Genomic DNA, 21,921 nt, shown 5'->3' on the forward strand with positions numbered 1-21,921 from the left:
CTTATCCAGTCCAGTGCCCTGTAACCTACAAGGTGGGAGGGAACGGGCAAGAACTCTGGCATTCAGAAAAGGACAGGTCTACACAAGGAGCAAGACCGCGACTGGCCAGCGGCGGCAGCAACGGCAACCTCTCCCCAAAAGGCTACCTATCTGTAACTGGAACCTCTCCCCAATGAGCCTTTTGGTGGAGCAGGAAAGCTGAGGCTTCGTCATGGGACCTGGATGGTGTGTTGGACAACCATTATTTCTATGGGCGAGGGGGAGCCTCTTTGAATTCTGCAGCAGTTCCAGTACAGGAGATTATTCCAGGACTGTGTTGGAATCTGGATGTGGGTGAGAATAGGCTGCTGTGGGGCCGACCTTTTCTTCCTCAGAGCTGCTTGTTTTTGTCGTTTTCCACTCAACAGTAAAGACAAAAGGGAACATGTGGCATTTATTGTCTTGGATATTATTATTATTACTGTTAACATTTATATGAGCCAGTCTGGTGTAGTGCTTAAGAGCGGTGGACTCGTAATCTGGTGAACCGGGTTTGCGCCTCCGTTCCTCCACATGCAGCTGCTGGGTGACCTTGGGCCAGTCACACTTCTCTGAAGTCTCTCAGCCCCACTCACCTCACAGAGTGTTTGTTGTGGGGGAGGAAGGGAAAGGAGATTGTTAGCTGCTTTGAGACTCCTTCAGGTAGTGATAAAGCGGGATATCAAATCCAAACTCGTCTTCTTCTTCTTCTTGTATCTCATCTTTCCTCCAAGGAGCTCAAGCTGGCTTACCCCCTACTCCTCCCCACTTTACCCTTACAACAACCCTGTGAGGTCGGTTAGGCAGAGATACAGTGGTGCCCCGCAAGACGAATGCCTCGCAAGACGGAAAACTCGCTCGACGAAAGAGTTTTCCGTTTTGCAGGTGCTTTGCGAGTTCCTGCTGGTGTTTTTTTCCTTTCCCCCATTTTTCTAAGCCGCTAAACCACTTATCAGCTGACCCGATCAGCAGATAAGCCGTTAAAAGCCGCTAATAGCGCTAAGCCGCTTATCAGCTGATCCGATCAGAAGATAAGCCGCTAAAAGCCTCTAAAAGCCTCTAATAGCGCTAATCCGCTAATCCTTCAATGGGCTTGCTTCGCAAGACGGAAAAAACCGCTAGACGAAGAGAATCACAGAACGGATTCTTTTCGTCTTGCGAGGCACCACTGTACTGTGACTGGCACAAGAGCCACCCTGTGAGCTCTCCCAGACCTAGTCCAGCTCTCTAACTACTGCGCTATCACTGACTCATACACACACCACACCAGTGTGTGTGTGTGTGTGTGTACACTTGTACACACCGAGGGGGCCCTTTGAATACATTGCCAGTTGTGCACATCTCTGCATGCTTACTTGGAAGCAAGTGCCACCCCTGCAATGGGACTCTCTCCTGGGCAAGTTCGAGCAGCCATATAAGCGTGTCTCTCTTCCATCCTTTGCTCAGCCTAAGCTCAGTTTTGGCCAACATGGTGTCCTCCAGCCGCTTTAAACCAAAACTGCCCTCAGCCCTGGCCATCCAATTGCAAGAAAAGAATCTTGTGCTCAGCTCCTGCTTGTGGGTTGACCACATGCCTCTGTTTGGCAACTGTAAGAAGATGGTGTTGGGCTTGATGGCTCATTGGCCTGACTGGCAGGACTCTTCTCATGTTATGTCTTGGCTGTTTCACCCTGGATGAAAAGGGCGAGTGAGGGAAAGCCAAGTTTGTACACATGGTTAATTGTGCAAACCCAGTTCCTAAATGCTAGTGAAATGACACTCAACGGTCCTGAGTTAGTCACCCAAAAAGGACAAACTGTTTTTCTACTGCTAGGTTACACAGCACGGAGTGAAACATTTGATTTCATTAAACTATTTCAGTGCATTCTTCTTAAGGCTTTTGCAACTGGGGAAAAATGCAAATTTTATTAGAGCAAAGACCGTATTACAATTGCTCCTATTATAACGACTATATACAGGGGGAATTTATTTCTGGGATGAGGGAGCATGTGCGCCGCCCCCGACATACGGCTGAACTACAGTTCCCATCAGCCACTGGCGCAGCATGGTCAACAGCCAGGGATGATGGGAACTGGAGTCCACTTGCCACCAACCTCTGCTTTATTATAGATGCTTTGGAGTGCAGTCGATGTCTTAACAGGAGGTCCAAGGATGCCTTGAAATGTCCACAAGCATTACTCTTTGGAATCTGTAGAGTTCAATCCTTCCTTTACTTTGCAAGAGCGACAGGAATCAACTTTGTCAACATCTGGGCTGCTGCCTTGCAGATTCCCTCCAACCTGTGAGCTGGTGAATTGCCTAAACCATCCTGGTAGCTTCCACAGCCTTGGCACAATGAAAGTGATAGCGGCAAGAACCAGGATTCCTAGAGGGATCACTGTTTCAAAAGCTCGTTTCACGACTTTTGTGTTCCAGTTCTGCCTTGGAGACCCACCATCAATGCTTCCCCCGGACCCCCAAAACTTGCAGTTTGGAGGGGCCCAGCCGTTGTTGCAGTGGCAGTTATTGCGGTTGTTGCAAACACCTCTGTCACTGCACTGTTTATTGGGATCACACACTGCCTTCTTCCTGAAAATGCACGTCTGGTTCTTGCAGAGTTTCCCAGGGCCACATGGAGTGCCGTCAGGCACCATTCCGAGATCCACAAAATCTGTCCCGCCATGGTAGGCCACGCTCCAGCAGCCAGCACTAGCGCCTGACAACTCAGTGGGAGTCACGGTATAGTGTGGTATTGAAGGTACGTCTCTGACATTGCTACACTGAATTCTCCCGCACTTTACGTCTTGAGGCTGGCATTTCACAAAAGTACTTCCTGTCCAATCCCTGCCACAGTTGCCATACTTATCCCCCACAGTATTCCGAGACTGAAAGCAGGATGCTGGAGCCGCTGTGGCTCCATAGCCAAAGATTCTGGCGCACAGGTAGTTGTGAGTCCAACACTGCTTGGCATAACAATAGGAATCGTGTTTGCTGCACGGCGTCCCGTCTTGCATGTACACATCATTGGGGCACCACTCAGATTCCCCACTACAGTACTCGGGAAGGTCACACTCATTGATCTGACTTCGACAAAGGTCTCCACTTGGACGGAAGTGACAGTTTTTACAACATGCCCCAGAAGAGCACTGTGCACGTGGCTTCAAGGTGCAGTCAGCGTTGCAGCAAAGATTCTGCCTGCACCTCTGTGTGCCGCCGCAGTCACATTCTTCTCCCTTATCCAACAATCCATTGCCACAATGCTTGATGGGTGGTATTTTTGGGGGCCTGTTGGCCAGGCAGTCCAGGTTCCCTTTCAGCACAAGTTCTGCATAAGTGTGAATGCTGCAGTTGCTGAACTCGTTCGTTTCTGCCTGGTACGAATGCATGACACAGGTTTTGTATCCTCCACAAACACAGTTGGATTCGTCGTGTTCAAGCCCCATGTGATGACCCAACTCATGGGACATGGCCCTTGAAAAGAGAATTGGATTCTTCTGCAAGTAGCTCAAAACCCCTGCAGAATAGCTTGGCCTGCAGATGGCATTACCGTATGACTTCCCGAGGGTGTGCTCGAACTCCTGGTGAGTGAGCAACAGGGCTGTGTCGTGCTTCATCCACTTCGCAAGGCTGTTCACTCTCCAGCTGTTGAAATCATTCAGAAGCAACCCAACGTTATTTGTAACCTCGAAAGGGTTGCCTGTGTTCCAGATCTCCAGTCCAATCAGGACAATACTTGTGTGCAGCACCCGGAAGTGCACACCCATTAAGTTAACTATGTCCAAAATGAGGTATGCCATCCTGGTTTCATTGGCACCTTCAAACTGAAACAGCTTCTCGTCCACAACAATGTACAGCTCAATGTATTTTGGGTGCCTTGGGTCACGCCGGGTCCCCCTTTCCACCCTCAGTTCTTCTGCCTGACGCTTTGCAACTGGAGCTCTCATTCCACACATACAAGGCTTTGGTTCGTTGATCAGGTAGAGAAGGTGCTGAAAAGCTGAAGAATCGTGGAAAGGCTCTATGCCATAATTTCTGTCTCTGATACTTAGGAATCCTGTCAAGCCAGAGCAGGTCTTAAGAACCACAAGCGAATTGGCTACGCCATCCACATGCCCTTCGTGGTAGCATTCAACAGGGATGTAGGGATGACTTTCGATCCGTCTGCCCTGGGAACTGTATGTGAAGAGTGGGAGGTTTTTGACCAGGAAGTCATCCTTCCTGGGCTTCAACTGAATGACGTAGTCTTTTCCTGATACATTGAGGATATAGGAAAGGTCATCCTTCTTGGCTTTCCCTTCAAAAAGCACCAACTGCCTTGGGGTGATCACTTCATACCACGTATACTCAGGAGCAGGAAATGAGCTGGTGGGAAGGAGGAACCCCAGCAAAATAACAGGATTCGTCAACTGCAGAACCAACCATTTGTGGAGGCCACCACTGCCACGTGTCATGATCTGCTTCCACTATTCACTATCCTTAAACAGCCTAGAGTAGAGAGGAGAGAAATTGAAATTCAAGTACAAGGAGAGAAATTTTTGATTGTAGGAATAGACTGGGCTTTCTGACTTACCGTATTTTTCGCCCTATAGGACGCACTTTTTCGCCTCCAAAAATGAAGGGGAAATCTGGGTGCGTCCTATGGGGAGAATGCAGGCTTTCGCTGAAGCCTGGAGAGCGAGAGGGGTCCGTGCGCACCGACCCCTCTCGCTCTCCAGGCTTCAGGAAGCTATCCCAAGTCTTCAAAGCCCGGCGGGATGTGCCGCGGGCTCGCAAGGCTTGCGGGCAGCAGCCTGCACCCAAAAGCTGGGGACAGCGGGGAGGCGCAGCGCCGCCACCCCGCTATTCCCCGACCTGATCTGGAGGCTGGCGGGGGGGGGGAGAAGCAAGCCTGCTTCTCCCCCCCCCAGCCCCACAAGCTCGGGGGATAGGGGGATGGCGGAGCGCCACTACCCCGCTATTCCCCGGCCTCAACTGGAGGCTGGGGGCGGGAGAAGCAAGCCTGCTTCTCCCCCCGCCAGCCCCACAAGCTCGGGGGATAGGGGGATGGCGAAGCGCCGCCATCCCGCTATTCCCCGACCTGATCTGGAGGCTGGGGGCGGGAGAAGCAAGCCTGCTTCTCCCCCCCCCCCGCCAGCCCCACAAGCTCGGGGGATAGGGGGATGGCGGAGCGCCGCCATCCCGCTATTCCCCGACCTGATCTGGAGGCTGGGGGCGGGAGAAGCAAGCGTGCTTCTCCCCTCCGCCAGCCCCACAAGCTCGGGGGATAGGGGGATGGCGAAGCGCCGCCACCCCGCTATTCCCCGACCTGAACTGGAGGCTGGGGGTGGGAGAAGCAAGCCTGCTTCTCCCCCCGCCAGCCCCACAAGCTCGGGGGGATAGGGGGATGGCGGAGCGCCGCCACCCCGCTATTCCCCGACCTGATCTGGAGGCTGGCAGGGGGAGAAGCAAGCCTGCTTCTCCCCCCGCCAGTCCCAAAACCTCCAGATCAGGTCGCGGAATAGCGGGATGGCAGCGCTCCACCATCCCCCTATTCCCCGACCTGATCTGGAGGCTGGCGGGGGGAGAAGCAAGCCTGCTTCTCCCCCCCGCCAGCCCCACAAGCTCAGGGGATAGGGGGATGGCGGAGCACCGCCATCCCGCTATTCCCCGACCTGATCTGGAGGCTGGCGGGGGGAGAAGCAAGCTTGCTTCTCCCCCCGCCAGCCCCACAAGCTCGCGGGATAGGGGGATGGCGGAGCGCTGCCATCCCGCTATTCCCTGACCTGATCTGGAGGCCGGCGGGGGGGGGGGGAGAAGCAAGCCTGCTTCTCCCCCCGCCAGCCCCACAAGCTCGCGGGATAGCGGGCCAAGCTGTCCCTGAAGGCAGAAGAGGGAGACGGAGCACTCCGTCTCCCTCTTCTAGCTTGGGATGTTTGCGCAAACCTGGGGGGAAATAAAAAATTTTTCCTTGATTTCCCCCCCCAAAAAAATAGGTGCGTCCTATGGGCCCGTTGCGTCCTATAGGGCAAAAAATACGGTAACATCCCCACCAATCATTAATTCTCAAGAGGCTTTTTTAGACTTGTCAGCGAAACACAAGGCAATTCCTGCCACTGCCACCATCTCTCTCTTGACAGTCGTCAACATCATTTTGTTGTGAGAGAGTTTAAAAAGGTGAAGCGCCCACTGCTGTCTGGCATATGCAAATGGAGTTAGGGTAACCAAAGCACTGTCCGTCCTTAAACCTTTGACTCTAAAGGCCTCCACAACTTTAGGGCCTAGGCGCCACAAGTTTCTCTTCTCAGAAGCTGTTGTGGTCACCTTTCCGGGTGATAAGAAGGACCAAAAGGAGGAAGGGTGGACACCAGAGAGAGGAGGATACCCCAATAATTATATTCCTCTAGTCCCAGGAATTCTCATTTAATCTTCTAAAGTGTACTTCCAGAGACTTCTAGATGACAAAGGAGACGACAAAGAGGGAGGAGGAACCACCATACCGGTTCAAATGTCCTCTCCTGTGGTGGGAAATTCCATGAGCAGGCTAACGGTTTCTCATGCTTTTTTGAATGTGGACATTCCATCGGCTGAGGCAGGTGGGCATTGGAAGGGCATTGAGTGCCTTGGGTCACACCGGGTCCCCCTTTCCGCCCTCAGTTCTTCTGCCTGACGCTTTGCAACTGGAGCTCTCATTCCACACATACCAGGCTTTGGTTCGTTGATCAGGTAGAGAAGGTGCTGAAAAGCTGAAGAATCGTGGAAAGGCTCTATGCCATAATTTCTGTCTCTGATACTTAGGAATCCTGTCAAGCCAGAGCAGGTCTTAAGAACCACAAGCGAATTGGCTACGCCATCCACATGCCCTTCGTGGTAGCATTCCACAGGGATGTAGGGATGACTTTCGATCCGTCTGCCCTGGGAACTGTATGTGAAGAGTGGGAGGTTTTTGACCAGGAAGTCATCCTTCCTGGGCTTCAACTGAATGACGTAGTCCTTTCCTGATACATTGAGGATATAGGAAAGGTCATCCTTCTTGGCTTTCCCTCCAAAAAGCACCAACTGCCTTGGGGTGATCACTTCATACCACGTATACTCAGGAGCAGGAAATGAGCTGGTGGGAAGGAGGAACCCCAGCAAAATAACAGGATTCGTCAACTGCAGAACCAACCATTTGAGGAGGCCACCGCTGCCACGTGTCATGATCTGCTTCCACTATTCACTATCCTTAAACAGCCTAGAGTAGAGAGGAGACAGACTGGGCTTTCTGACTTACCACGTATACTCAGGAGCAGGAAATCAGTTGTAGAAATCTAGACAACATTCAAAAAGTTAAAAATTGTTGCCCAGTGTAATAATAGTGGCAAATCATGACATCTCTGATATGGGAAAGGGAGGGAGGAAATAGGGGAAGTGGCAGACTTTGCTGGCGGTATTTAAGCAGCGGCTAGGTGGTTATCTTCCATAGAATCATAGAACTGAGTTGGAAATACACAACCCCCCTCCCAGGTCATCTTGTTCCACCCCCTGCAATGTGGGAAAGCAGCATCGAACACAACCACGCCAGACATCCCTTTTCCGGAAGTCCCTTTGCCTTCCTGACAGCAGCATCTGAATCGAAGGAACTCGCTTGCCTGTTCCTGCAAATGGGTGTGGTATTAAAAGAAAGGCATTGTGGGTAGGTGATTGTTGGCTTATCTATACGCAACAAATGTTCTTGGATGCATCTTGCTGCCCTTTGGTGGCCAACGAGCTACTTCTTGTTCTCTTCCTGACACCTGTTTCCCCGAAAATAAGACAGTGTCTTATATTAATTTTTGCTCCCAAAGATGCACTAGGTCTTATTTTCAGGGGATGTCTTATTTTTCCATGAAGAAGAATACAGTACACATTTATTGTCTAATTGTGAGTCGGCCAGACTCCGTCAGGGCACAGCGAGCAGCAGGCGGCAGCTTGTCCAGGCAGCGGCACGGGCTCTCTGATTTAAAGAGATCTCGCACTGCCTGAACAGCTCTGGCTGCGCTTGGGCCAATCCGTAAGCTGCGTGGCGGCGCCTGCTGCTACGGTCCAGAGGAGTCAGACACCTTACAGTAGCTTCGGGGGCCTTATATTCCGGGGAGGCCCTATGTTTGGGGGAGGCCTTATTATCGGGGAGGTCTTATTTTCGGGTAAAGGTAAAGGGACCCCTGACCGTTAGGTCCAGTCGCGGACGACTCTGGGGTTGCGGCACTCAGCTTGCTGTATTGGCCAAGGGAGCCGGCCTACAGCTTCTGGGTCACGTGGCCAGCATGACTAAGCCGCTTCTGGCAAACCAGAGCAGCGCACAGAGACGCCGTTTACCTTCCCGCCAGAGTGGTACCTATTTATCTACTTGCACTTTGACGTGCTTTTGAACTGCTAGGTTGGCAGGAGCAGGGACTGAGCAACGGGAGCTCACCCCGTCGCGGGGATTCGAACCGCTGACCTTCTGATCGGCAAGTCCTAGGCTCTGTGGTTCAACCCACAGTGCCACCCACATCCCTTTATTCTCAGGGGGGTGCCTTATATTAGAGAGAGACAAAACTGGAAGTAGGTCTTATTTTGGGTGGATGTCTTATTTTCGGGGAAATAGGGTAGCTAAAGGTACCGAAGACATCTCAAAAAGATCTCTTGTTTTACTGTTTTTGTGATAGCGGAGGCAGGAGGATGCTTTTATAGGAGAAGGACTTCCAAGACCCCAGAGCCCCCAGCCGCAGGAGGGGAGGAGTCCAGCAACATCTAGAAGGTCAAAGTTTCCCCCCAGCCCCGGGGTCAAGCTGTTGTTGTTTTGGGGTACCCCACTTCAAGTCTCCTTGCAGGAGTCCCACAAGAAGCTGGCAAACAACGTAAGTGCTTCCTATTTATTGATCAACAGAAAAATATATATCTCACAGTGGACAGTCACAAGAGGTCCACTCAGGACACCTTCAGAAATCACACATACGGGCTCCCAAACAAACGACAACACAGAGTCACCGTGAGCCCCCTCTCGAAGCTCCAAACATAGCCCCCCTTCTGCACAATAAATTGGAAAGGCAGGCCTCACTCAGGTCTGAGTGCGCACCCAGGCACACAAAACCTGCCAGAGGAGGTAAACGTTTGCTCCTCCAGGATCTATTCTCTCCTTACATAAGAGAAAGAACGCTTTTTAAAAAACCAAAAACTTGCTCGCACACATTTTGTGGAAGAATGGTTGGCAGAGTGTGCCAAGTCACCAAGGATCGCCTGTTTTTAGCACCAGTGTTAACAGCAGCAGAGCAAGCGACAGCTCAGAGATGCCTTGCGCCTGGAGAGTATTTGAGGTCCCAAGGTACGGTGAGGAAGTGCTGGGAGTCAGGTGCCTTTTTGGGCTCTCTCTTCCACGTAGAGCTGCATCTGTAAATGGAGGCAGACGAGAAAAGCTTTTAAACAGAAGGCAGTGTTGCGTAGTGGTTAGGGTCGTGGATGAGGGCCTGGAAGAGACCAGGGTTCGACTGTCCACTCAGCCAAATGTCTCCTTGGGCCAGTCCCTGCCTCTAGGCCTCCCTCACAGGGTTGTTGTGGGGGTAAAACAGGGTGGGAGGAGCCATAAACGCCACCTTGAACTCCTTGGAGGAGGAGATGAGATAGGGGTGTAATAATAAGACTCATTCTCTCTAAAGCACTTTCATTAAATTTTTAATATTTTATTTTTTATATATTTTATTTAATATTGACTAAACAAAGGTCTACTCAGCAACTAAAAAGGGATGAAGTCCACACTGACACAGCCTTAGAGCAAACATCATGCAGGAGAAAAGAAGGGGAGAATCTTAATTGAGTTTAAGAAACGTTTAAAAGTTGGAAAATTTGTGGGGAGTAAACCACATGCCTCTTGCTTGCCTGGACAGAGGATGGGGAGAGAGTATATGCAGAAACCAGTCTAGTAATATAAAATACTACAATTAGAACCTTTTGCCCCGCCCACCTCTGGCTCAGGCCCCGCCCACTGCTGGTTGACAACTAAGCAGCAGGTATTATATGAGAACTTTGGTTCAGCTAAGCCTCGCCCGTTCTGCCATCCAATCGCCTTGCAGATGGGTGTGGCCACAAATGCCAAAGCTCCACCCACATAGTAAAAGATCCATCGCATCCTGGTCACTGTCTCTTCGAGCTCCTGCCGTCGGGACGGAGATACAGGACGATGAAGACAAGAACGAGCCGTCTTAAGAACAGCTTCTTCCCCAGAGCGATCTCGGCCCTGAATGGGAAGCCTGGACTTTGAAAGTCATCTAATCTTCCTTGCTGTATTATACTGTATTGTTTTAATTAGTGTTTTTATAGTTGTTTTGATTTTGTGTGGAGTGCCCTACCTGGGTGGATGGAGCAGCCAAGTAATTTCGTTGTCCCCGAGAGGGGGCAATGACAATAAAGATATTATTATTATTATTATTATTATATTGCAGGTAAGAATGCGGAGTCCTGTAGTCCCTTACCCTGCCCCTACTGGCCAAAAGGGGGAACTGCAGGCAGTTCGAGCCAATATACAGTGGTACCTCGGGTTAAGTACTTAATTCGTTCTGGAGGTCCGTTCTTAACCTGAAACTGTTCTTAACCTGAAGCACCACTTTAGCTAATGGGGCCTCCCGCTGCTGCCACGCCACCGGAGCACGATTTCTGTTCTCATCCTGAAGCAAAGTTCTTAACCCAAGGTACTATTTCTGGGTTAGTGGAGTCTGTAACCTGAAGCGTATGCAACCCGAGGTACCACTCTATTAGAAACAGCTGCGAACATTACCTATCTGGTCTTGAGATTGTTGCATGGTTTATTTAAATATTAAGGTTCATTATTGTTTCACAAGATGTGTATCTCTTTAAAGGCCAGAGTAAATATCATGACCTAGTTTTACAGCTGTGAAGCAGAATAGGAGGTGCAGTTAAGTTGTGTTAATTAAGCTGTGTCAGCAATTGGGCATAGTACATAGAGCAGCGTGTATCTCTCTCAGTACCCTGGTGAATGGGTCATACTTACAGATTTAATGTAAAAGGAGTTTTTGTTTTTGTAATTAAAGCCAAGCAAAAGATATTTTTGCGTTTCTTCATTGTTTCCTGAACGCGTGGTCTCCCCAGCACGCTTTCTGCAGTGCAATTAATCTGCTAAATTAATCTGTTAAGAAGTTCTCACCCTGGGCCAGCAGGGGGATACTGTAGATAGTTCAGGTCCACATATGCAAATAAGGGATTGAAAGTGACGTTCAGTGATTTCGCTCAGTGTATCAGCTCATCTCAGAGGGTGGCCGCGTCTGGCTATGCTCTGATGTCCATTGATCCCATCCTCGTCGCCAGTGTTAAGTTGTGGGTGAACATACTCGTATTTTTTGCTCTATAACACGCACCCGACCATAACACGCACGTAGTTTTTAGAGGAGGAAAATCCGTAGGCATGCCACCCATAGGCATTTCCTCCATAACACGCACAGACATTTCCCCTTACTTTCTAGGAGGAAAAAAGTGAGTGTTATGGTGCAAAAAATACGGTATCAGACGACACAGCGATTCTTCAAACAGCTCTTGCTTATTCACAGGCCAGAACAGAACTGAACTGAAGGGTTCAGCCAGCCTGCTTATATAGAGCTCCAGTACAACGTAACTGTAACAACTTTCTGTAACTATCCAATCACTGAACATCACTTTCGATCCCTTATTTGCATATGTGGACCTGAACTATCTACAGTATCCCCCTGCTGGCCCAGGGTGAGAACTTCAGCACATAACATACGCAACAGAGATTAGCTGAGGCTAGAGAGCCAATCCCAAGAAACCATGTGCTATAAAAGATGGGGCAGCTGTTTGCTGAGTGTAGATGGTCTCAGAAGCTTGTTGCACACACACACACACACACACACACACACACACGTCCCTGAGATGGTGAGTCTTGTTGGCAGATCTAGGAGCCTGACAGTCCCAGAGGGGGAAAAGGAATTGCTCTTCAAACGAATTTCATTTTAAGAAACAGCACCCTGCTGAACTCGCCTTTAAAAGGTCCGACGTCATGGTCTTCAGCGGGATGAGTCGAGGGTCACGCATATGGACATCTTGCTCATCGGCGAGAATCCAGGGGAAATCCTGGGGTTAAAGATGCAAATAATTTGCTTTGTTTATTTCATATTTTTATTTCGCTTCACTAAATTTCTATACCACAAGAATGTAGAGAAAAACCTCAAAACGGAGAACAAAAAAAGGCCTCATCGGGACAGAAACAGAGACCTGCAAACTACAACTCCCAGGATTCTTTGGAAAGAGCTACAGCTTTCTAAAGTGGTATTAAAGGGTGCTGGTGGGGCCTTAAAAGTAGGGTAAGGAGCTGGGACTGAAACGATTTAGCTAATAACTAGTAAGTAATAATAATAATAATAATAAATTTATTATTTATACCCCACTCATCTGGCTGGGTTTCCCCAGCCCAGGGGTCTGCAACCCGCGGCTCCGGAGCCACATGTGGCTCTTTTACACCTTTGCCGCGGCTCCGGGACGGATACTAGCGAGGGGAGGAGGCGCATTGTGCGCCCCGACACTCCCCCCTGTGGCGGGCGCTGTACTGGCTGTGACGTCGCATGGGGGCAGTGCGTGCGTTAGTCACGCACCGTCCCGACATCACCTTCCCGCCCGCTGTCAAATCGGAGGGCAGCGGCGTGCATGCTTTAAATGTCGCAATGGTTTTGCGGCTCCCAGGTGTTTTTTTCTTCGGAAACGGGTCCAAGTGGCTCTTTTTGTCTTAAAGGTTGCAGACCCCTGCCCCAGCCCCTCTGGGCGGCTCCCAACAGAATTAATGAGAATAATAATTAAAAAGCGATCAAACAGACATTAGAAACTTTCCTAAACAGGGCTGCCTTCAGATGTCTTCTAAAAATCAGATAATGAGGAAGGGGCTCCCAATTCCCATCATCCCTGACCACTGGGCATGCTGGCCGGTGGTGATGGGAGCTGGAGTCAAACAACATCCAGAAAGCTGCCCAAAATGACATAATTAATAAGAAACCACTCAGTTTTTTCTTTTCCTTTGCATTTTTTCTTTTTCTTTTCATATATTTGGATGAAACAATTAATTTATTCTTTTGTTTTGTAACTTTAAAAAACAGCGCAATAAAGATTTATTGTAAAAATGGGGGGGGGGACAAAATAGAAAGCTGTCCAGGGTTCCCCCTCACAGATTTAAATGATGGGAAGACTCGCCAAATATATCTGAGGCATTCAGGAGTTCCAAGAAGCTTCCTGGCAGAAGAGAGAGGCTCCCGTGATTCACAGCACCCTCCCTGTTGCAGAACTCGCGTATTCTATCGCCTCCTACCCTGATCACTTGGATCTTCTCCATGTTGCGAGTGGCAGCTTCTCGGGTGTGCACCAAGACGGTAAAAGTACAGCCTGAAAGAAAGGGAAGACGGGGTGGGTGGGATGGAATCTTTAGAGAAGGAGGAGAGATGGGAATGTCGCTTTAGAATCCAGGAGGGAGGGAGGGAGGGAGGAGAGAGAGAGAGAAAGCGAGGGAGAGAGATGGGGGGAGAGAGAGAAAGAAAGAGAGAGAGAAAGAAAGAAAGAGGGAGAGAGAGAGAGAGAGAGATAAAGACGGGGAGATGGAGAGAAAGAAAGAAGGAAGGAAGGAAGGAAGGAAGGAAGGAAGGAAGGAAGGAAGGAAGGAAAGAAAGAAAGAGGCAGGGGAGAGAGAGAGAGAGAGAGAGAGAGAGAGAGAGAGAGAAAGAAAGAAAGAAAGAAAGAAAGAGAGGGAGGGAGGGAGGGAAAGAGGGAGGGAGGGAGAGAAAGGGGGGAGAAAGAGAGAGAGAGAGAGAGAGAGAGAGAGAGAGAGAGAGAGAGAAAGAAAGAAAGAAAGAGAGGGAGGGAGGGAGGGAGGGAGGGAGGGAAAGAAAGAGGGAGGGAGGGAGGGAGGGAGGGAGGGAGGGAGGGAGGGAAAGGGGGGGAGAAAGAGGGAGGGAGAGAGAGAGAGAGAGGAAGGAAGGAAGGAAGGAAGGAAGGAAGGAAGGAAGGAAGGAAGGAAGGAAGGAAGGAAGATGGGGTGGAATTTTTAGAAGCCAGAAAGAAGGGAAGGAGAGACAGGGGTTTCTCTTTAGAAGTCTGGGGAATCGTAGAATTGGAAGGGACCCCAAGGGTCATCTAGTGCAGCCCCCTGCGATGCAGGAATCTCAGCTAAAGCATCCATGACAGATGGCCACCCAACCTCTGCTTAAAAACCTCCAAGGAAGGAGAGCCCACCACCTCTCATGGGAGTCCGTTCCACTGTCAAAACAGCTCTGACAGCCAGAAAGTTCTTTCTGGTGTTTAGTGAGAATCTCCTTTCTGGGAACTAGAAGCCATGGGTTCGAGTCCTACCCTCCGGAGCAGGAGAACACAAGCTTGCTCCATCCTCCAAGGCTACAGCAGGCCCACAGTCCTGGGACGCCAACAGAGCAATGCTGAAAGCTGTGCCAATACCCTGTGAACTGTGGGTGGAAACTCAGCCAGCTCAGTGTTAGCCGTCGGTCCATATTAAATGGCTGCTTTCCCCCCAGTTCTGTAGTGGGAGCGTGAAAAGCTGGGAAGAGAGGGGAGAAAGAAACTGCAGGAGCCGTAGCTGCTGTCCTGCTGCACTAAATCATAATTAGCGAGGGAGCATTGTGCACGATTGCTAGGCAATCTCCAAAGTATTCTCTCTCCCTCTCCCAGCCGTCAGAGAATCGTAGGTTCTAAGCAATTTGAGCGACTGGCATATTTGTTGAAGAGGGAGAACATCTACCCCCAATTAAAGTGGGGATCATAGTACAGAAAGGCGATAGATCTGATCAGATCAGGTTGGGTTTTTAAAAAAATAAAAAATGGAAATTAGAATTGGGTTCAGGAATAATGACTATCTCAGAACACACTGGAGGAAAGAAGCTATAACATTCTAGTCCTTAAGGAATTAAATAGGTTCTGCAGAAGAAGAACATCTGCTTATTTGTGTGATGCAAAAGAGATTTGTTTGACGGCTTTAAAAGAGCAAAACCTGAGGGTAATTTCTGGGTTGGAACAAGATTGCTGGGAGATAATGGGCATTTTCTTGTCTTGATCTCTCTGCTTTAAAAGGAAAGTTTAATTTGGGGTAGCACAAGCCAGAATGTTCAGACTGCTTAGTTCTATTTTTTTTTAAATGATATTTATTAAAATTTCAGAGAAAAAATGAATTACACAAAAACAAAAAACAAAAATACAAGGAAAATACAAAATACAACAACAACAAAAAAGGAATAAAAAACACTTAAAAAGAAGAAAAGGAAAATGAATCAATCTTTCTAAAGCTTACATTCATATCCTTGTTTCCCTGACCTCCTCATACCTCCCTTTTTTGTATTCCAGTTCAATTATTTAAGTCAGCAATTTCTTTCCCTCTTTGTTTTCTCATGATCCTTTAACTTAATATACTGTAACTTTAAATTTTCATCTGTTATCAAACTGCTTAGTTCTAATAAATATTCACCTAGCAGAATATTTCACCATCTCAAGATCGTTTGGCTGTGACATCACATCAGCTCCAGCCAATGGTTGAGACAGCTTGCAGGGCAGGTAAGTAACAAGAAAGAAAACAACACCAGCTGGTTTTATGGAATTTAAATCATGCCTATGGTTTGTGTCTTGCATTTGAGGAGGAGGAAAACAGGCTCAAAACATCTAAACAAGCTAACTTGGAAACACAAGCATGGTTGGCTGGCCTACCTGGAGGGTTGTTGTTCAGAACTGCATCGCAGACACTAATTTTCAAAATGAAGGCGCGCAGAAGCTGTTCCACGTGGTTCAGGAGGGAGTCGGAGCTGGGGAAGGAAGAGGTGGCAGGGCAGAACTCAATCACATGGTGGAAATGTAGTTATATAGATAAAAAAAGCTACCGTATTTTCCACTCCATAAGACATACTTTTTTCCTCCTAAAAGTAAGGGGAAGTGTCTGTGCGTCTTATGGAGCGAATGCGTGGTCCCTGCCTAGGGGCAAAAAGAAGATCATGCTTTTTTCTTTTTTTTTAAAGAAAGAGGGAAGGGGGTGTTGAAACGAAGCTGATGAGCAGATGATTGGCAAGCGATCGGGAGGGAGATAAGGGACGCTAGCGATAAAGGAGGCTGCCTGGGAGGGGAGGAGGTAAAGACAGCGAACTTGCAAGAAGAGGAGACAGGAATACTAAAACAAACAATGAGGAGAGAAATTGGAAGAAAAGGAGGAACAAAAAACTGCGCCAGCTAAGGAAAAGACGCTAAGGCAAACAAGAAGGAAGGGGTTGTTGAAACGAAGCCGCTGAGCAGCTGATCGGCAAGTGATCAGGAGGGAGATAAGGGAGGCTAGCGATAAAGGAGGCTGCCTGGGAGGGGGAAGGTAAAAGCCCATGGATGCTCAGGATTTTTGCATTGGGTCACCCCAAATTCACCATCAGATCGCATAGCATATCCATGGCTACAGCCTGCACCAAAAAAACCACACATCCACTGTTTCGTGGGGGCGCAATGGCGCAAAAACGTGGTTACAAAGCACAGATCCACATGGTTTCTCAGGATTTTTGCATTGGGCTACCCCAAACCCACCGTCAAATCACATATCATGTCTGTGGCCACAGCATGAACCACAAAAATCATACATCCACTGTTTCGATCAGAATATTTTTTTCCTTGTTTTCCTCCTCTAAAAACTAGGTGCGTCTTATCGTCAGGTGTGTCTTATGGAGCAAAAAAATACGACACTTTGATTAACTAAACCACAGGGAATCTGAAAAAAGCTGGGGTCCTCAAAATAACTCTTGTGGGCATCTCAAAACTGTCAGAAACACACAACCTTGGCACCAGCCATTCAGCCCACCCCTCCACTTTGGGGAGGGGGTCTTTGGGGGAAGATTCTTTTTAAGACAAGTTTTTTGGGGGGTTTTTTTCCAGAGCAGCACTGCCTGTTTTTGTTGTTTTGTTGTTTATCTGTGTTTTGGTTTTTGGAGATGTAGATGTTTTGCCTATTGGGAGAGAAGGTGAAATGTGCGTAACAGCTCTTTACGTTTCCAAATGTGCTGCCCCCCGCAGTGGGGAAGCCTCCAGCCTGAAAATAGCTCTACAGTGGAAATTCTTAAGTCAAGGACGTTGCTGGCCTGAAGCTCTCAACAGCTTCTGCCAACATGGCCAAAGGTGGGGGATGATGGGAGTTGGAGTTTTGCAATATCTAGAGGGCCACAGCTGCCCCATCTCTACATTAAGAGGAAGCAGAGATGTGATGGGGGCAGCCAGGGGCAGTAAAGGCAGGAGTGGGGAGAACATTGTTTGGTTCAAAAGCCCCCTCAGCCTCTTCCAACATGGCCAGTGGAGATGGGAGTTGGAGTTACCCGTGTTCTGAAAGGCAGATTAATAAGACTGCTCCATTCAGGTTTTCCTTTAGGTGCTTTGTCCACAACCAGGATGTTGGAAGAGTGTGTGGTTAGTTCAATACAGGCATGTGATGAGAGACAACATGCTGCAGTGGTTAGAGCATTGGATCAGCGCCGGGGAGGTTCAAATCACCACCAAGCCACAAAGCTCTACCCACTACACCACACTGCCTCTGCAAAGTTTGGTACAGCCTTTTGGGGGCAGAAAGGCCTCACCTGATAGACAGCAGGGGTGGCTGCGTGATTTCAAAGACAAATCTCTCCACAGGATGATGCTCCTTGTCCAGAATGACCACCACCACTTTTTCCACGTCATTCTGAAAAGCAGCAGAGCACAAGAACTTGTTTTTTTCTTACTTCAAGTATGTTTGTGGAAGAGCTCTGTGCAACACCAAAGTCTGCGTACACCCATACCCAGTTACATTGGTCCAATATTATTATACAGTGGTGCCCCGCAAGACGAATGCCTCGCAAGATGGAAAACTCGCTAGGCGAAAGAGTTTTCCATTTTGGAGGTGCTTCGCAAAACGAATTTCCTATGGGCTTGCTTCGCAAGACAACAATGTCTTGCGAGTTCCTGCTGGTTTTTTTCCCCTCCCCCCCCTTTTTCTAAGCCGCTAAGCCGCTTATCAGCTGATCCGATCAGCAGATAAGCCGCTAAAAGCCGCTAATAGCGCTAATCCGCTAATCCTTCAATGGGTTTGCTTCGCAAGACGAAAAAACCGCTAGACGAAGAGAATCACAGAACGGATTCTTTTCGTCTTGCGAGGCACCACTGTACCTACCATCACCAAAACATCTTGGGGCTGGACAAAATGAACCACCGAGTTCCAGTAATTCCCTGATCTTGTGCTGACCATCAAAAACTTACCTTCTCCAGCAAAGGTTTGATGCAATGGAGTGTGTCTTGGATGTACTGATTCAGCTCTGGGTGGCAGGACATCTGTTCAAACAAATATCTCAAGTTGCATATAAATATGCATGGATTTGTCAAGGGGGGAAAAATCCTGCCAGACTGATTTTTAAAAGAAATGTTACAAATTAGCAGATTGGGGGAATGCGAGTGACATAATTTAACTTGATTTCAGCAAAGCATTAGGAAGAATGGATACAAAAACCTTGGTTCTTGAACTTAATCCGTTCCGGGAGTCTATTCCACTCCTGAAACTGTTCGAACACCAAGGTGCAGCTTCCGATTGGCTGCAGGAGCTTCCTGCATCAAGTAGAAGCTGCGTGGGACGTCCGGCTTCTGAAAAACGTCCGCAAACTGGAACACATGTTTGCAGCGTTCAGGAGCCAATTTGTTTGGCAACTAAGCCATTCAGGAACCAAGGTTTGACTGTATGCAGAAATGGCGAAACTTACCGGAAGAATAAGAAATCAAGATAACAAACTTTTTATAAAAGAATGAAAATGGTTTCTTGAATATCTACAAATTGCACACAGATAAAAACATTGCCAGGATTTCTGCAGTTCCATAAGAGTATATATTTAAAGTAAATAAATAAATGAGCAAATTAAATGAATTGGGATATGCAGAAGTTATTAGAAAATAACTTTAAGGAACCACAGAAAGAGGGGGAAGGAAGTCAAGTTTTGAAATGTTAAAATGATTGTAAAATTAATGAAATGTATAAACCTGAAAAATATTTTTTTAAAAATTTAAATTATTTCAGCAAAGCATTTAACAGCAAAGCGGTTTAATAACAATTGGGGATCAGATGACGGTAAAATGATATGATGAGTAACTGGCCAACCTTAAAAGGTATGTTTGCGTGGTCCACCCGAAAGACAGTCACATCACTCACCTGGACAGGTACATTGTATTTTTTCCTTTTCTGAAAAATCCCGGTGGGGTAGACTTCTCGGACATAAAGGATGAGGTGAATGGCTACTTCCAGGAACTCAGAAAGGACATCAGCTACAACTGGAAGGGAAGGGTATGGATGTAACAGGTGGAGGGTTATTGTGTTGTTTGTTATTATATCATGTACTTTTGTGGTTTTATACTGTCCTCAGATGGACAAAATATAATTATTAAATAAAAAATGAAGTGGGTGGTGTTTGTTTTGGTGCAATTGGAAGGCACTGCCGAAAATACTGGTGAAGGTTGGTCACTGGGAGATGAATGCAGCTCTGTTGCACAGCCCTGGTACATGGGTTCCCCCTCCCCTTGATTTTTAATAGAGCTGGGAGTCAAAGCAGGATTCTGTTCTGAAAAATTTGGAGACAAACCGTGCCAGTACCTTGTCCGAAGTTGAGATCCTGTCGGGTTAAAGTGGTCATCACGGCAGCAACTTTTTAAAGATGGTTACAAAGGGAGTCTCGGTACCTGAAAGACTGATAGCATGGAGATATGAGGAGGGGAAGGGAGAAGATTCTGGATTGTATTCAACCAAGTATTACTCAAAGTAGACCCAGTCTTAAATTAGCCATGAGGACTAGTAACTTTCTTTTCAAAAGCAGGTGGGGTCGCATGCAAAGCTAGTCCTAGTGACAGTAGATAGGTATAACTGACGTCCATTCATTTCAATGGGTCTACTCTGAGCACAACTTAAATTGGATGCACCCCCTAAGGTTAACCTGAAAGGAACCCAATTTAGAGACTTGCAACACTAGGCATGCTAGTGGGATTTACAGTGCAATGTAAATGGGGGGGGGGGTATTGGGTTGTTGTTTTTATTTTTATTATGTATTTTGTGATTTTATATCTTGATTTTATTTTGTGAACCACCCTGCAACCCCTGGGTATAGGGCGGTATATAAATTCTAATCATCATCATCAATTTATGCAGATTGCTCAGAAGTAACCAACTGAGACTGGTGCCCTCAAGCTGCTTTGCCTTGCCACCGCCCCCCCCCCGCCCACGCCAGCCCATGCTTTGCTACTCCATAGATAGGATTGCCTTTCAGAGGGGCCAATTTGTATAAAATATGGGGGGGGGGGCCTCAAGTAAGCCCCGCCCAGACGTGGCGGGCATACACAATTTGAATGACAATGCCCATCAACTTTGGAGGGGGGGTCCCAGCCAGCCCCCTCAAATATTTTAGGGGGGGGCAAAAGGACCTTGGCCCTTAGGAGTTGGTTCCTATGCATCTTATTATACCTGGAACAAAGACTCATTGAATCCGGTGGGCGTACACGGGAGTAAGTCCAGTGGGGCTTCTCTCTGCGTAAACATGCCTGATCGAAACGCACCATTAAAGGTTGCCCCCCCCCCCCAAAAAAAAACCACCTTCAGCCCCTGCAAAACGCAAGGCAGACATCTGCTCGGGAGCCAGCCTCTCACTGGAGACCCTTTGGGTTTACTCCAGAGTAAAGAGCTTCCGGATCGGGCCGCGAAGCCGCGCGCACTCCGTGCGCCACGAGCGCACCCCGAAACGCCTCTCCACCGGTTCCACCGTACCTCTCTCCAGGGCGCAGCGCGGATCCCTCTCGCCCGACCCCAAGCTCGCGGCGGCGGGGAACAACGGCGCCTCCGCCCCGCCGGGAAGGCTGATGACGGCGGAGCAGCCGGAGGAGGAGCTGCCGACCCAACGACGCGGCCGCCTGACGTCCTCTCCGCGCTCCTCTCTTCGCCTCGCAGGTCTTAGCGCCGGGGCGCTTTGGCACCCGTGCGCGCCGCCCATCTCCGTGGCGTTGGCGCGCCGTCTGTCCAGCGGAGACTTAAGCGCACCTCTCCATCAGTGGGGCTATTTTATTTTATTTTATTTTATTTTAAACTCTCCTCGTCCGCCTCTCAATTGCTCATGGCTTAAAGGTTGCCAACTTCTCCCCCCTGCCCTGCTCCTATGCCTTTAGAAAAAAAACCTGAGCCGAAGAATTTCGCAGATGAATCTCACTGTCTCACTCACTCGCTTGCACATCCCCTGGATATTTGGGATGAGGAAGGGGAGAGAGACGATTCTGGATGGGTGGTGTTATGTACTGAAGTTCTCACCCTGGGCCAGCAGGGGGATACTGTAGATAGTTATGCAAGTAAGGGATCGAAAGTGACGTTCAGTGATTGGATAGTTTTAGAAAATTGTTACAGTTACGTTGTACTGGAGCTCTATATAAGCAGGCTGACTGAACCCTTCAGTTCAGTTCTGTTCCAGCTTACAAATAAAGAGCTGCTTTGTAGAAAACGCTGCGTCGTCTGCTATGTCTACCCACTATCTAACAGGTGGCATCCAACTTAAGTCCTACTCAGAGTAGGCGCATTGAAATCAATGGACCTAAATTAGCCCTGAGGACTAGTAGCAACTTTCGGTTCGACTAGAAATGAGATTCTTAGGGTGCCCCAGTTTGCATCCAGATACCACACCCTGGGTGGTCTCCAGTTCCTACTCAGAGTAGACCTTTTGAGTTTAACGGGCCTAAGTAAGTCATGTCCATTTCTGATGGTGGGCTCCGAGAATATCGGCATAGTCAGGATTTGGAGGGGGCAGGCCTTTTGTTAGGCGGGCAGGCCTTTTTGGGGGGTGCAGAATCTCAGTTTGCTACGTATTTTTAATAATTTTTATTTATTTAGGGGGGGCAGCCCATGGCTACGACCCTCTGCTGCTCATGGTGCAAACC

The 21,921-nt window shown here is 48.5% G+C and overlaps 2 protein-coding genes across 4 annotated transcripts; both read right to left on the reverse strand.

The window, feature by feature from the left end:
• Positions 1–1,904: 1,904 nt before the first annotated feature.
• LOC310712053 (disintegrin and metalloproteinase domain-containing protein 21-like) lies at positions 1,905–4,536 on the reverse strand. The gene has a single exon (XM_083514664.1). The coding sequence runs from the start codon at positions 4,446–4,448 to the stop codon at positions 2,193–2,195; it is 2,256 nt and encodes a 751-aa protein (XP_083370790.1). The 5' UTR covers positions 4,449–4,536; the 3' UTR covers positions 1,905–2,192.
• Positions 4,537–8,835: 4,299 nt separating this feature from the next.
• MAD2L2 (mitotic arrest deficient 2 like 2) lies at positions 8,836–20,920 on the reverse strand. Of its 3 annotated transcripts, none has more exons than XM_083514760.1 (9): positions 20,768–20,920; positions 19,607–19,700; positions 19,169–19,287; positions 18,232–18,303; positions 17,577–17,677; positions 15,688–15,782; positions 13,295–13,368; positions 11,980–12,072; positions 8,836–9,363 (listed from the first exon to the last, which is right to left on the reverse strand). In XM_083514760.1, the coding sequence occupies exons 2-9, from the start codon at positions 19,644–19,646 to the stop codon at positions 9,322–9,324; spliced, it is 636 nt and encodes a 211-aa protein (XP_083370886.1). In that variant the 5' UTR covers positions 19,647–19,700; positions 20,768–20,920; the 3' UTR covers positions 8,836–9,321. The 3 variants fall into 3 exon arrangements, with proteins under 3 accessions (XP_083370886.1, XP_083370887.1, XP_083370888.1); XM_083514761.1 differs by lacking the exon at positions 20,768–20,920 and adding an exon at positions 20,597–20,751; XM_083514762.1 differs by lacking the exon at positions 20,768–20,920 and adding an exon at positions 20,468–20,588.
• Positions 20,921–21,921: the final 1,001 nt, after the last annotated feature.

This window comes from Podarcis liolepis (assembly GCF_965112155.1).
Source record: "Podarcis liolepis genome assembly, chromosome: 7".
NCBI lineage: Eukaryota > Metazoa > Chordata > Lepidosauria > Squamata > Lacertidae > Podarcis > Podarcis liolepis.